General features: G+C 39.1%; 1 protein-coding gene and 1 long non-coding RNA gene across 4 annotated transcripts in view; one reads left to right on the forward strand and one right to left on the reverse strand.

Annotated features, from left to right (window-relative positions):
- Positions 1-12,990, reverse strand: part of dock10 (dedicator of cytokinesis 10) — a 48,845-nt gene that overhangs the window by 14,742 nt on the left and 21,113 nt on the right. For all 3 annotated transcript variants that reach the window (XM_077540773.1, XM_077540772.1, XM_077540771.1), the window contains exons 18-38: positions 12,381-12,446; positions 12,218-12,310; positions 12,020-12,143; positions 11,811-11,932; positions 11,596-11,679; positions 11,407-11,499; positions 11,078-11,196; positions 9,818-9,887; positions 8,463-8,576; positions 8,294-8,365; positions 8,074-8,220; positions 6,781-6,864; positions 6,598-6,694; positions 6,447-6,479; positions 6,130-6,308; positions 3,448-3,564; positions 3,255-3,372; positions 3,045-3,166; positions 2,365-2,479; positions 1,267-1,333; positions 1,078-1,125 (exon numbers count right to left, since the gene is read on the reverse strand). In XM_077540773.1, the coding sequence (XP_077396899.1) occupies positions 1,078-1,125; positions 1,267-1,333; positions 2,365-2,479; positions 3,045-3,166; positions 3,255-3,372; positions 3,448-3,564; positions 6,130-6,308; positions 6,447-6,479; positions 6,598-6,694; positions 6,781-6,864; positions 8,074-8,220; positions 8,294-8,365; positions 8,463-8,576; positions 9,818-9,887; positions 11,078-11,196; positions 11,407-11,499; positions 11,596-11,679; positions 11,811-11,932; positions 12,020-12,143; positions 12,218-12,310; positions 12,381-12,446 (2,084 nt within the window). The remainder of the gene's footprint in view (positions 1-1,077; positions 1,126-1,266; positions 1,334-2,364; positions 2,480-3,044; positions 3,167-3,254; positions 3,373-3,447; positions 3,565-6,129; positions 6,309-6,446; positions 6,480-6,597; positions 6,695-6,780; positions 6,865-8,073; positions 8,221-8,293; positions 8,366-8,462; positions 8,577-9,817; positions 9,888-11,077; positions 11,197-11,406; positions 11,500-11,595; positions 11,680-11,810; positions 11,933-12,019; positions 12,144-12,217; positions 12,311-12,380; positions 12,447-12,990) is intronic.
- LOC144033051 (uncharacterized) lies at positions 8,601-12,066 on the forward strand. Its single transcript, XR_013287860.1, has 3 exons — positions 8,601-8,628; positions 8,725-8,835; positions 11,841-12,066. It is a non-coding gene; the product is annotated as an uncharacterized LOC144033051 (long non-coding RNA).

Here is a 12,990-nt window from a genome sequence, read left to right on the forward strand (position 1 = left end):
TCCACATTCTTAAAATTCAGCACTGCCGTTTCTAATATTTTTTTTTTTTTTTTTTTTAGGTAGGTCAAAATATTAGAAATTCCTCCATGGATACAAACTGCAGCCACAATAATAAGTATATTCTTAAATCAATACGTTTCTGAGAAAGTCAAAAAAAAAAAAATAAAATAAAAAAAAAAAAAATATCATTTGTATCCTTTTTCAAAGGCACAACTTTTGCAACACAGTGCAGGTGTACAAAAGGTTGTGGCCAGGTGAGTGTGAATACAGCATGCATGTATCACATATGCAAATGGCGACATGCTCAATTGATGCAAAGACAATCCATCGAAGTCGCTCACAATGCAAGCAGGTGGAACATGGATAAAATATTATTACAGTGATGCATGCCTGTATTATGCATGTGTAAAAAAACAAAAAAACAAAACGAAACAAAACAAAACAGCAATTCAACATTGGTCAAATTAATAACTGAATTGTTGACAGATAGTTTGGCTGGAAACCCTGCCAGCGTAATTCATCCCAGGAAGACTTCAATGAGCGCCTGCGTCGAGTCAGCCGAGCATCAAACGAGGCCAGGAGCGAGGCAGACGCAGGGCGTGTATCCCCCTTGGCCCGCTATCACAGACGAATGTTAAGTAGCTCGCAGCCTCCCAGACAGGCTGCGCTACATCTGAGAGGCAGCTCGGCTTCCAGCTATCTTTACTCTCTTAATGCTCTTGCGCGCTATAAGCCGCGTGTTCCCTCAGCCCGCATGGCATCTTTAATCAGCCGGGGCGGAACCAGAAGCTGGAGCGAGGGCCGCCAGTGGCTCGGTTCCAGTCGTCGGGAAAACAACCACCGCTTTGTGCTTGCCAAATACGACACTACAATACTCAGCTGTGCTTCATACACACACACACAACAGCGAGATGCCCCACCCCGTTTTCATCTCTTGTCTCGAGTGTGCACACGCATACGTTAGTGTTCCTGCTTCACCTGTGTTTGTACACGCGTCATGAATAACGCATGCTCATGTATATGTTGACTTAATAAGGCGATGTGTGCAGGGTTGTTCCAGTTAAAAAGGACGCGTACCTGGCGATGTGGCGTTTGCCCATGAACCTGAAGTGCTGTAGACAGAGTCTAAATAAAGGGAAAAACACAAAAACACAACACAATTACGATATATTGCTTCAAAACTGAATACAAGTTAATTTACAGCATTCCTCAGCAGCCTCTGTGGCCTTGTTACATTTTCTCTAAGAAAGAGAAGCGCTCCCTTACTCTAATATTTTAAAGAAGTCCGAGATCTCCTGGTGGATGGCCCGGTGCCAGTAGGAAACCAGCACATCTGCAAAAAAAACAAGGAAATGAAGAGAAACATGGCTATGCGATTATAATCATAAACGTATATAAACATAGTCAATTGAAATGAGTATAAGTCGCAGTTATTTTCATAGTTTGGCCGGGGGTGCGACTTATGTGTGAAATTAACACATTATTATATCATTTCACATGTTATTTTCACACTAAACCGCAAGAGGGCGCTCTAGGCCTGTGTTGATAAGTTCAACATTGCCGGTAGAAGAGCGTCTACCTCCTGAGTTGGGGGAGTTGTTTAAAAGTGACACAGAGGATGAAGATTTCATTGGATTTGGTGATTTGGAGTGAAACTGATAGTTTGGTAAACGTGTTAGCATGTTCTTTATGCTAGAGTTATATGAATAACTTGTAGTGATGGGAACATAATTCACCCACGGAACGTTGGGACGAAGGGAGAGTTCCGGGTGGGAAGGTTTTGTTATGTGGAAAAGGGGAGTTAGCCTGTTAGCTTCTAGCTGAGTGGGGAGTTGCTGTTAAGACCTCAGAAGCTGATGTCAATAAAACGCCAGCCTTTGGCTCCGTGCTTCAACACTCCGCCTCCGACTCCCGTCACTGCTCGCTACAAACTCTTAAGATGTTACGTCGTTACTGACATTACCAGGCATGTCAATCATGTAATGTTAGTATACCGTACGCTTATTCAGCCTGTTGTTCTCTCTTTTATTTTTATTTTAAATTGCCTTTCACGATGACGTATGTTTTTGGTGTTGGATTTTACCAAATAAATTTCCCCCCAAAATGCGACTTATACTCCAGTGCGACTTATATATGTTTTTTCCTTCTTAATTATGCATTTTTTGGCTGGTTCAATTTATAATCCGGAGCGACGTATAATCCGAAAAATACGGTATTTAAGACAAGATTTTATTTTCTCTGCGGCTCCAAAACTCATTGAGAGTAAAGTCTAAATATCACAATGAATCCCAAAAAGTTTGGCATATCTACATGTGTAGACTGAAATGTTTGATGAATACTCGGCACGTGGACTTTCCTTCTTACCTTCAGAAATGGTTTTCATGATGTGCAGGAAGCACATGAGGAGGCTGCGCGTCTCAGCCTGGTCCAGCTTGTCACAACGGGACCCGTAGCCGATGAGTGACTGGGGCCGAGCGAACTGGAAAAAAAAAAATTGTAATTTTTGTTTTGAATAGGCAAAAATAGCAGTCTGTAAGAGAGCACATTAATGTCAAGAAATGTTTAAGGTTGACTTCCACTTAAAAAAAAACACCTTATTAAATCGAATGTAGCAAATGAAAACAATTTTTGAAACATCTAGGGAACACTGTATAATGAAGTTGGGATAAAAGGTGGAAATCAAGGAAAAGAACATTTAAAAAAAAAAAAACTGTGAATGGCGTTAATTCTCCAAGAGGTATCGATTTAACACAATGTTTATTATTGCGGTTGCAGTTTGCAATGGTGTAGAACCGCACTGCATCATGCTGATAAACGGGAGGGCACATTAAGCAGGTTGGCTTTTCCCCATTAATGCTTCAATAAAACGCACTCGATGCAATCTCCTGCCAAAATGCCATGGTTGCCATTTTGACAACAAAATTGCTGACCAGTTGACTGATTAGCAAATGAAAAGCATTAATTTAGGACGTTTTTTTTTTTTTTTTTTTTAGTTTAATAAAATCAAACATCCAAACTGAACCCTCACTGAAAGCATTTCTCACCTTCTCACATCCATCCATCTTCTCACTGTTCCTGTCACTATTGCTGGGGTTGGAGTCCACACTGATCAGGGAGCCCCGAGAGTCGGCCTGGTTGCCCGTAGCAACTGCCAAAGACGAGAAAGCTAGCGGAGCGAAGACGAGGGGGCGTCAGTGAGCTCTCAATCACACATTTTTATTTCTTCCAAGAAAATGTCGATGGACACACGCTACCTGTAATGGAGTTGAGCACCTCTTTAGAGAAGGAGGCATCCACCGAGTTGCCGTGGCGAGTGACAGGGAGCGTCCCTCCGGCCACGCCTCCCCCGACGCTGAGGTCATCTCGAGAGCCCTGCGAGTCAGCATAAAGGTAAATGTAAGTGAACCGGCTCACAGCTTGCTATTCATTTTCCCTAGTGTACTTTACCTGATCACTCGCGGTCAAGTAAATGGGGAAAAGGTCCCTGAGGAAGAAGCGAGGCATGTTGTCCAGGATCAGACCATACAGAGGCAGGTAAAGTGAGGCGATTCTTGCCTGCTTCTCCTGGAAACAATGATAATAAGAACACAAACACATACAGTACTGTACAAAAGTCAAAAGCCCACCATTGCATCCGTTCAGACCATAAAAACTAGACAGACATCCTTCAAGGATGATTTAAAGGGATACTTGACTCATTGAGCCATTTTCAGCAGGAAATTTGATAATTTCATCATTTTTCATGTACAATTAATACCTTTAAAAACTATTTTTTCCCACTTTCTGTCACCTGAAGATGACATCAAGATGACATGCTGAGGAAGTAGGTAAGAACCAATCCTGTCTCACCTGTTTTCTGGGTTTGGTCAGCAAACTGAGCCATGATTATCATCGTCAGCTGACAGCAAATGGAAAAGTAGTTTTTAAAAGGTATTAAATGTACATGAACAATAATTAAGTAATCAAATTCATTCTGGACAAAATATTAACTTTTGTCGTGCAAAAAATTGGCTCAATCAGTCAAGTATCCCTTTAAACTCATTTGCTCCCAAAAACGTATAAATACGTTCTATTTTAAATGTTTTAAGTGTCCTAAAGAGGTATGTGTTTTTTTTTTTGGTGTTGTTGTTTTAATGCTAGACCGTGCAGAAAGAAGGCTTTGATGCAGCCTCTCAACTGCAAAGAACGGTTGAAGAAATGTAGTTATTACACAAACGGCCAGCAGGTGGCAGCAGAGCAAACGAGATCAACAGGGCCATGTTGGAAAAAAAACTCAATTACTCACAATTCTAAATAGATTTGTGAATAATTATTAAACTTAGCTACATTATAATGCTAATTGTTGCAAAACAGAAACAGATAGAAATGTACTTTTATTTCTTTTGGTAGGTTCTATGTTTTTATAGCAATAGAGCACAATATTCAATATATTTTTATTCAGTCAAAATCCAACAAAACAGAGTGAGGTGGGTTTGATTCTGTGGAAATGGCTGAGTGAATGAGTTAATAAATGTTGACTCACATTGTAAAAAAAAAAATAATTCATGTTTTACAAGTCATATTGACTACTGCAAACAAACAAACAAAAAAAAATGCCCGTAAAAGTTAGTGGTTAGTCGTGGCCTAAAGGTTTTGCACACTACTCTCCAGTTTATTCCAAAAAGATGATTGTTAATAGTTATATTGCTATGATTTTTGGAAGCCCATAATCAGAAACAGCAGAGCAATTGTCTACTCCACGGTACTAAAACTTTGGAACTGCAACAGATGTCCCATGTATTGCATTTCAATTGATTTAGTCCATTTAGTCCAAATGATGTGTCTCGCTCAGTACTTCACTGCAGTCCATCCAGACAATTGAGAAATCACAAATTCAAGAGCAATCGATGTAGCTTAATTTGACAGAGATAAAGAAAACAATTGCAACATTATATTTAGGTGAATTTAATGGCATGCTGCTGCCTTTCAAGCAGATGGTGCAGATTTGATTCTAGCCACAGCAAATCTTTACAAAATACAGTTTAAAACTTCTAAGAGCCAAGTGGAATATTTCCTACTTTCATACTTTCAAAAAATCTATTGGGACATAAACAATATGGACAAAAGCATTTGGCAAAAGCATTACTAGCACATTACTGATATGGAGATGCGAGTCCGGGAAGTGTGTGGGAGTGGCATGATCAGAATGGCATTTATGTGGTCAAAAGTCACTCTAATGTTGCACCAGAGAGAAAGCCTGGCTTACAATCTCAGTTTTGGTTCTTCTCAAAACCATTTGATGGTGTTGAGGTCAGGGCTCCGTGTCTTGCTCATCATTCAGACGTGATGGACCTTACTTTCTATACTGCAGTAATTGTGGATCAGAAGAACTGTCCCGACAAGGTTAGGAGCTTGCGTTAAAAGTAGTGTTGTTCCGATACCGATACTGGTATCGGCAGAGGTGCCGATACTGCATTAAAACAGTGGTATCGGTATCGGTGACTACTCACAAGTAACATGCCGATACCATTAATTCCAACGCTAATATAGGATTTTGGATGCAGCATCTTGTGTCTTGCTGGTGCACGACATCCACTGGTATGTGACATGCTCACTGCATGCCGATCTAAGATATCCTATTGGCCCTTGAATGCTCTGAACCAATGGCAGGACAGCTTTTTCATGTTGAGGAAAAAAAAACCTTAACACATTCATTGCCAGACCTGCAAAAAATGCATCATTTGACATCTTTTTTTCCGTCAGTTAAACATGGTAAAAATCAATGAAGCAATTAATTTTTGATTTAATGTACAGCAGGGGTGTTCAAACTTTTTCCTCTGAGGGCCACATACAGAAAAATAGAAAGCTGCAAGGGCCACTTTGATTTTTTTATTTTTTTTTTATTTTTTTTTACACATTCATTGCCAGACCAGCAAAAAAAAAAATGCATCATTTGACGTCTTTTTCCGTCAATGGCAGTGAATGAGTTAAGCATCGGTATGGTATCGGCCGATACTGCAAAGCTAGGTATCGGGAGCCAAAAAACGGTATCGGAACAACACTAGTTAAAAGATTAAGAACAAGCCAAATATTTTTCCCCCCCTATGTAATGTATTATCCGCACAATATGACGAGACATGTCTTGCCTACCTTGGTGGCGTAGCGAGCATCCAGGGAGTGTTTGGCCATGAGAGTCTTGAGGGTGGCCAAAGCCAGGTGCCTGAGGTCCTGCTCGTCCTGCAAGGCCAGTCCAAGTTCTCGTAATAACAGGCCCGTGAGAAAGTGCTTCCTGCAGAACTCTCCGGTCAGGTTGTACTCTGGCACTGAGGCTGCAATATAGCAACATACAAATAAAGAACTCCGTTATAAAACAAGTATGTTATTCGAGTAAATAAACAATGATTCCCTGATGTTTTTTTTTTAAATGTTGTGGACACACACACACACACACGAGTGCACATATTTACCATGAGTGCTTTGTGGCTCTGGGGATGCATGGTCTGACATGAACACAAACATGAACAAACCAGAAAGTGGTGACAGGCTTGTTACCATCACAGACAAATGACAGCGAGGGCGTGACTATTAACACAAATGGAAAATGGCTCCGTCCATTACCTGTGATGCGAGCGGAGGGCAAGGGAAGGCTGAGGGGGATGTAGTGCTCGTGGTTACACACCTCTCTCAGAAACTCAAACTTCAGCTCGCACAGCACCTGGAAAACATCAAGATTACGCTCGTAGCACAAAAGAGAACGTTGCTGTGGTTTTTCTTTCATGATTCTCCGTCAGTGAGTCTCACCTTGCTGTCAGTCGCAGTGATCATGTTGATGTAGTTGCTGATTAATTTGAAGGTGAAACCTCGGTCCATCAGAGTGAAGCAACGCTGCAGGGACACGACGCAATGTAGTCGTTGACGCAAATCATAAAGTAGAACACACACAATATTGAATGATATTTAATATCAAAGCAGTAGGGCTGGGCATCGGTTTTGTTGAGGCAGTAAATGGTTAAATGATTTGTGTCATAATCACATAAGTGTTACACAAACATTGACATCAGCAAGGTTGAGATGAAAATATTTCCATAATTTTAATTTAATAATTGTAGGTAAAGATTCTGAATGGTCCCAAAGTGCAATAAATCAGGATGTTCATAAATGTAATAAAATACCTTTAAATTCATGTGAACAAAATGTGAACAAAAATGTCAAGAAAACAGTAAGATACAAAAAATGGCTTTTAAAATTCTATTTTCTTATCCATTTATGGTAAAAAGAGATATTAAAATAATCGATTCATGGTTTTACGAATCAATATCAAGCTCAAAAAGAGAAAATTGATACAATATCAATTATTTAATTACAAATCAGTATAAAAAATACTCATATTTCCAGCTCTACATGCAAGTATATCTAATGTATCTGTACTTCTTATCATGGACAGAATTTGAATAGTTATGGATTTTTTATTATACATTTTTATTTTGTTTTGACTTCTTTTTTTAAAAATGTTAGTTTTATTTTTTTTTTTAGCAATTATGTTAGTTTTATTAGTGAAGAGAATTATTTGATTTAATTTATTTTTACAGTTTTAGTATTAGTTTTAGATTTTTTTTTAATATATGGAGTATTAGTGGAGTGCAAGAAAAACAGTATTGTGTAATACAGTAATGCAAACTACTTGTCAACCTTGTCAATGTTCGACCTTGTTTCTTCTGTACGGTTGTACAGTAATACCACAAATAAACACATTTAAAATAAACCACGCAAGCTCATATACAAAATTAATTAAAAGGTCATAAAAATGAAATTTTTTGCTATAATTGTACTCTTAGCTAGTTTTATACATGTAAAATGTAGTTTCAGTTCGCTCTTATTTTAGTGTGTTAATGAAAATGGTTTTTCAGTTCTAATTATTTCTTTACTATTCATCAACTATAATGACCTTAAAAACAACAATATAAAGAGACAGACAACCATTCAAACAGACACTAAGTGAAAACTTTGCCATTGACTGGTGACGTGTACGCCGCCTTTTGCCCAAAGTCAGTCAGCTGGGTTGGCTCCAGACGTATGAATCAAGTAAAATCCCACCTTGACAAAAGCTGCCACAGCTGAGTTGGCACTGCGCGACTCCTCCGCCAGGTCTTTGTACTTCCAGAAAATGTGTTCCGACACCTTTTCCACCAGAGTCTCCACGCGGCTCTGGTAGGATGAGGGGAAACGCTGCGGCCTGGGGAGCTGGCGTGAAGAGACGGAATATCACCGAGTCGTCCATCGCGGTATGTGTGACTGCATCAGTTCGTCGGCTTACCTTTACTTTGTCTCCGTCAACCAAATGTTGGGCCATGGACTTGATAATGAGCTCAAAGAAGAACCAGGAAAACTGAAAAGAGATGTCATCATTGCAGTCCAACCATACATTTAGTTTGATTTCGAAAAATTGTGCAATGAAACACTTGATCAAGCTATGAGAGACGAACCTTCAAGACATTTTTAACTGCTGTTTGCTCGTTGCTCTGCAGGTCAAAGGTCATGCCTTTAGCCAACTCCTCATGCACTGTCCTGAAGCCGTGGGCCTCTGACTTGAACACATACTACACGATGAAGACAAACACAGACACAATTAACCTGTTTGCTCCCCAAAACGTATGAATACGTTCTATTTTAAATGTATTAAGTTTCCCAAAGACGTATTTATATGTTATTATGTGTTTTTTTTTCTTTTTTTCTTTTTTATGCTAGAGTATACAGAAGCCTTTGATGCAGCCTCTCAACTGCAGAGAATGGGTGAAAAATGTTAGTAACGACAGAAACGGCCAGCAGGTGGCAGCAGAGTATAATGGATCAACCAGGGTAATGATGAAAACAAGCTGTTTCCTCACAATTCTAAGCAGATTTGTGAATAATGATGAAACTTAGCTATATTCTAATGCTAATTGCTGCAAAACGGAAACAGATACAAATATATATATATATTTTTTCTTGATAAAAGAAGAGACTCCAATCTTTTTTTTGGGGAGGTTCCTTGTTTTATAGCTTAGACCACAATATTCCGTGGGCCTTGCAAAATCAGTCAAAATCCAGTAAAACAGCCAGGAGCGAAGGGGGTTCCTTCAGTGAAAATGGCTGGGAGTGAATGAGTTAATGATGAACATTAGACATTTCAGGCACAAAAATCAAACACGTGAGCTCATTTAAGTCATTTAGTAAGGTGATTTGACAACAGTGTAGCATTCCGCCATGAATAGCAGCTCACTCCATTCATGCTACAGTGAATGACACCCCTCTCCATCCTTTCTAGAGGACACACGCAGAGAAGCGAATATCGTGCCAATGCGTTGCCACGGCAACTACACTTCCATTTAGTGCCGCGAGCCCTCCCGCCATTTGTCTCTGCCACAAGCTCTTCCAAGTTCCGCAGCATTTTTACGACATTGCGGCCAACATGAAACAGCCCTTGTGGTTCCTCTCTAATTCTCTTTCTGATTTTTTTCCCCACCACCACCTCAAAACAAGCAGGCCTTGTGTTTCTCATTGAATCCCACTCAATTAGCTTCTCTTCTTCCTCCTTCGCTTTCTCTGCATGCGTGTTTGCATACTTCTCTCGGCGCTTGGCTGCCACAGCCCCTGCACACAAATATCTACCCATGCAAACACATAAAGTCCCCTTTTCTGTGTGTGTTTTTTCCCCCTTCTGCAAATCAAATTGTCTACGAAGTCGTTCCGCAGCTTTGCCGAAGACAAAAGCTCTCACAATCATCAAGTGATCGCCACGTGAGGCACACCTGCTCCCAAGGATCATTAAATGCATCCTACAGTCGAGTGTGAAGCATACCTTGATATATGAGTGCAGATAGTGATCAAGGTTTTCGTCATGGCACTTGGAAACAATGTGGACCAGCACTCTGGGGGAGAAAAAAAAAATGCCTCAACAGATGGTATTTTATATTGCATACAGACCACTGATTCAATTGCAAAATCATGAGAAGCAAAACTTATTCAGCATATGGAGCACAAATGATTGCACCGAATCAATTCTGCCTAGCAACAAGGGGATGTGAAACAGAAAAAAAGGAAACTGAACAATTTTGTCCGTCAACTTTGCACATCTGGTCGATGATCAGAAATTTTTCATTCTCCATCTAAAGCTGGGTATGCACATACCAATAATCAGGTCAAAATTTTCACGATAATTCCCTGTCAGATAATTCTGGAATATGGTCAGGACCAACAAGTGTAGATGCTACACCTATTAGACATTTACAATCACAAATATTTGTGTTCAATGCTAGGGAAATAACAATATTCAAATGTCACAATATCATGATATGAACCTCTAACTACAATAATTATAATATTGTGGGGAAGTTGGAGATATGAGAAAATCTCACGATACTGTATAAAAACTAACATTATTGTATTAAAAAAAAAAGAAAAAAAAGGAAAAAAAAGAAAAAGCTCAAACGGGTAAAAAAAAAAAAAAAGACATTACAGCAATGACAAAGAAATAGACTTAATATTTGTTCTGTGCTCCTATTCACTCAGCGGTCTATTTTTGATTTATTTTACTTTATTGAACATATAAATGCAATACAAAATATAAAATAAAAGTGAAAGAAAGAAAATAAAAGTTAAAAAGGAAAATAATTATTAGTAAAGTCAGAATTTACATGTTCTAAGCAGTAAGTACAAGAACTAGTCCTGCACCCTAAAACATATGATAATGTACTATAATAAGTTATTATAGTCAATAATATAGCATTAGAATAGAAAAGAAAGCAAATGAAGAAAACAATGAATAATAAAAACACACACTTTTCTTAAATGCACATATATTAGTGTAAGTTATAAACCCTTATCCATTGATTACGCAAAAAAAGTAAATGATAAAATAAAGCCCTAATATACAATTAATCTAATCACAATATGATACATTTCCAAAAATGTATTTTTGTACATACATGAGCACATACATATATATTGTGTGCATTGTGCGATTTGCTATATCAGGCACAACTTTTTTACTCATTAGTAAGATGCTAAAAATATCAACTGTGAATGCCGCTGTCAGAAAGCCCGCAGTGGCAATGTTTACCTGGTGGTGGCAGTAGTGACCTCATCATTGTCATTTTGAGTCAGGACCTTGAAGAGCTGGTTGAAAAGCACCGGTAGGAATCTGATGATCACTGGGATTCTCTCCATACTGAGGAGACCCTGGAAGAGGGTGGAAAATGTGGAGGAGGGGGAGGTAGACAAGAGCAAGGGAGAATGAAAATAAATAAAGCTCATAAACCGCTCAGCAGAGGAAAGAAAAATGAAGTTTGACACACTGTAAAGATTCACTGATTAGATGCGGAACAGTTTGGCCACCTTTTTTTTTTTTCTCAATAAATGGGGATTGAAAGCATTTTTTTTTTCTCCAACCTTCAGGCAGTTGAGGAAGTGGGAGGTAGGAGGTAGCGAGAGATCCAGCTCTCTTTTCTGGCACTGCTGGAAGAAGCGGTTCAGGTGGGGGTCCTGGCGCCAGCAGGAGAGCAGCAGTTAAAAGCTGGACTCATTCCATTTTAAGCATCTATAAACTTGCACTGTATATTTCCAACTCAAAAATATTACCTGAGTGTACACAGTTGACACCACATTAGTTGACACTTTAAAGATGGCCTTGGCCCCATCCACCCATTTTACATCATCTCCATTCTGTCAAGAAAGTAAACAAAGAAGACATAAGGGGATCATCTAAATTCAAAGGTTTCCAATACTAAATGGGGATGCATGAATACGTGAGAGACAATATTCAAATGTCCATTCATCTTTTAACAGCTTCTTACCTTGGTGTTGTTGGCTTCTTTGATGGCCAGGTAACCAGGAGGCAGGTTACTGGAGACAGAGACGTTGAACTCCTGAGATGACAGACGACCTTCTTTGAGGAGAGGCAGCCATGAGTAGCCCACTAAAGAGGCATAAACACAACACAGGATGCATTATAGTAACATAACAACACTGTACACTTGATTGTTGACATGCAAATGAAGCTCACCGGGGGTCTCCAGCGCTTCTTTCCTCTTAGCGTTGGTCTTAGCGTTGATGTCACACGTGACGTGGTAAAATGAGAAAAGCAAATGGTGCTTTTCGTGAAGTTGGGTAGGGAGCTCGATCTTCACCTGCGTTGGCATAAAATAAACATGTTATGTGTTCTTGCTTGAAAGCGTGATCGCTTTCCATGCAATCGGCCCACCTCATCGTAGAAGTCAGGGTTTTGCGAGTGATGCAGGACAGTGGAACAGGCTGCCGAGGTGAACAACGGACCCCCCGGCTTGCCATAAATGCACTGGACATGAATAAAACAGCGTTCAAGTTCCCTTTTAGAAAATGTGTAATTATTTAGGAGACCGTGTTACCTTTAAAGGTTTGGCAGGTTCTTCATCTGAGCTGCGGAATTCCACATAGACGGCGAGATTACGAGCCTGTGTACAAAAAAAGAACACATAACGTTCAATAATGGGCTAATAAACTGCTTGGCAAGAAGACGAGTCACCACCTGGATATAACTAAACAAAATAGGTGAAAGCCTTCCAGTGTATAATGCAGCTTTTCATATGTTCCAGCTGGCAACATATTGTGTGAACTAAGGGTGTAAAATTTGTAATCATTATTAATCGCATAGCTTCAATAGTTAACTCACGATTAATCGCAAATTTTATGTGTTCGAAATGTTGAATATAATGTACTGTAAAAACAAATCAATCTAAATATACAATCAAATGTACAATGGAATTATTTTTATTTTTAAGTTCTCATATTCTTGTCATCACAAAAGTGGAAAAAAAATGTTAAACTAATAGAAACATGGCTACATCTTTTAGTCATTGATACAGTAATTTCATAATAATTTCTAAAATTGAATACAAATTTAAAATATGTTAAAAAAAACAAAAACAAACGAGTGTGATATTGATTTGTGTTGAGGGCTTATTTCTGCCATTAGATGGCATAATTGCATTTGTAAGA

The sequence above is a fragment of the Festucalex cinctus genome, chromosome 13 (genome assembly GCF_051991245.1).
Source record: "Festucalex cinctus isolate MCC-2025b chromosome 13, RoL_Fcin_1.0, whole genome shotgun sequence".
Taxonomy (NCBI): Eukaryota; Metazoa; Chordata; class Actinopteri; order Syngnathiformes; family Syngnathidae; genus Festucalex; species Festucalex cinctus.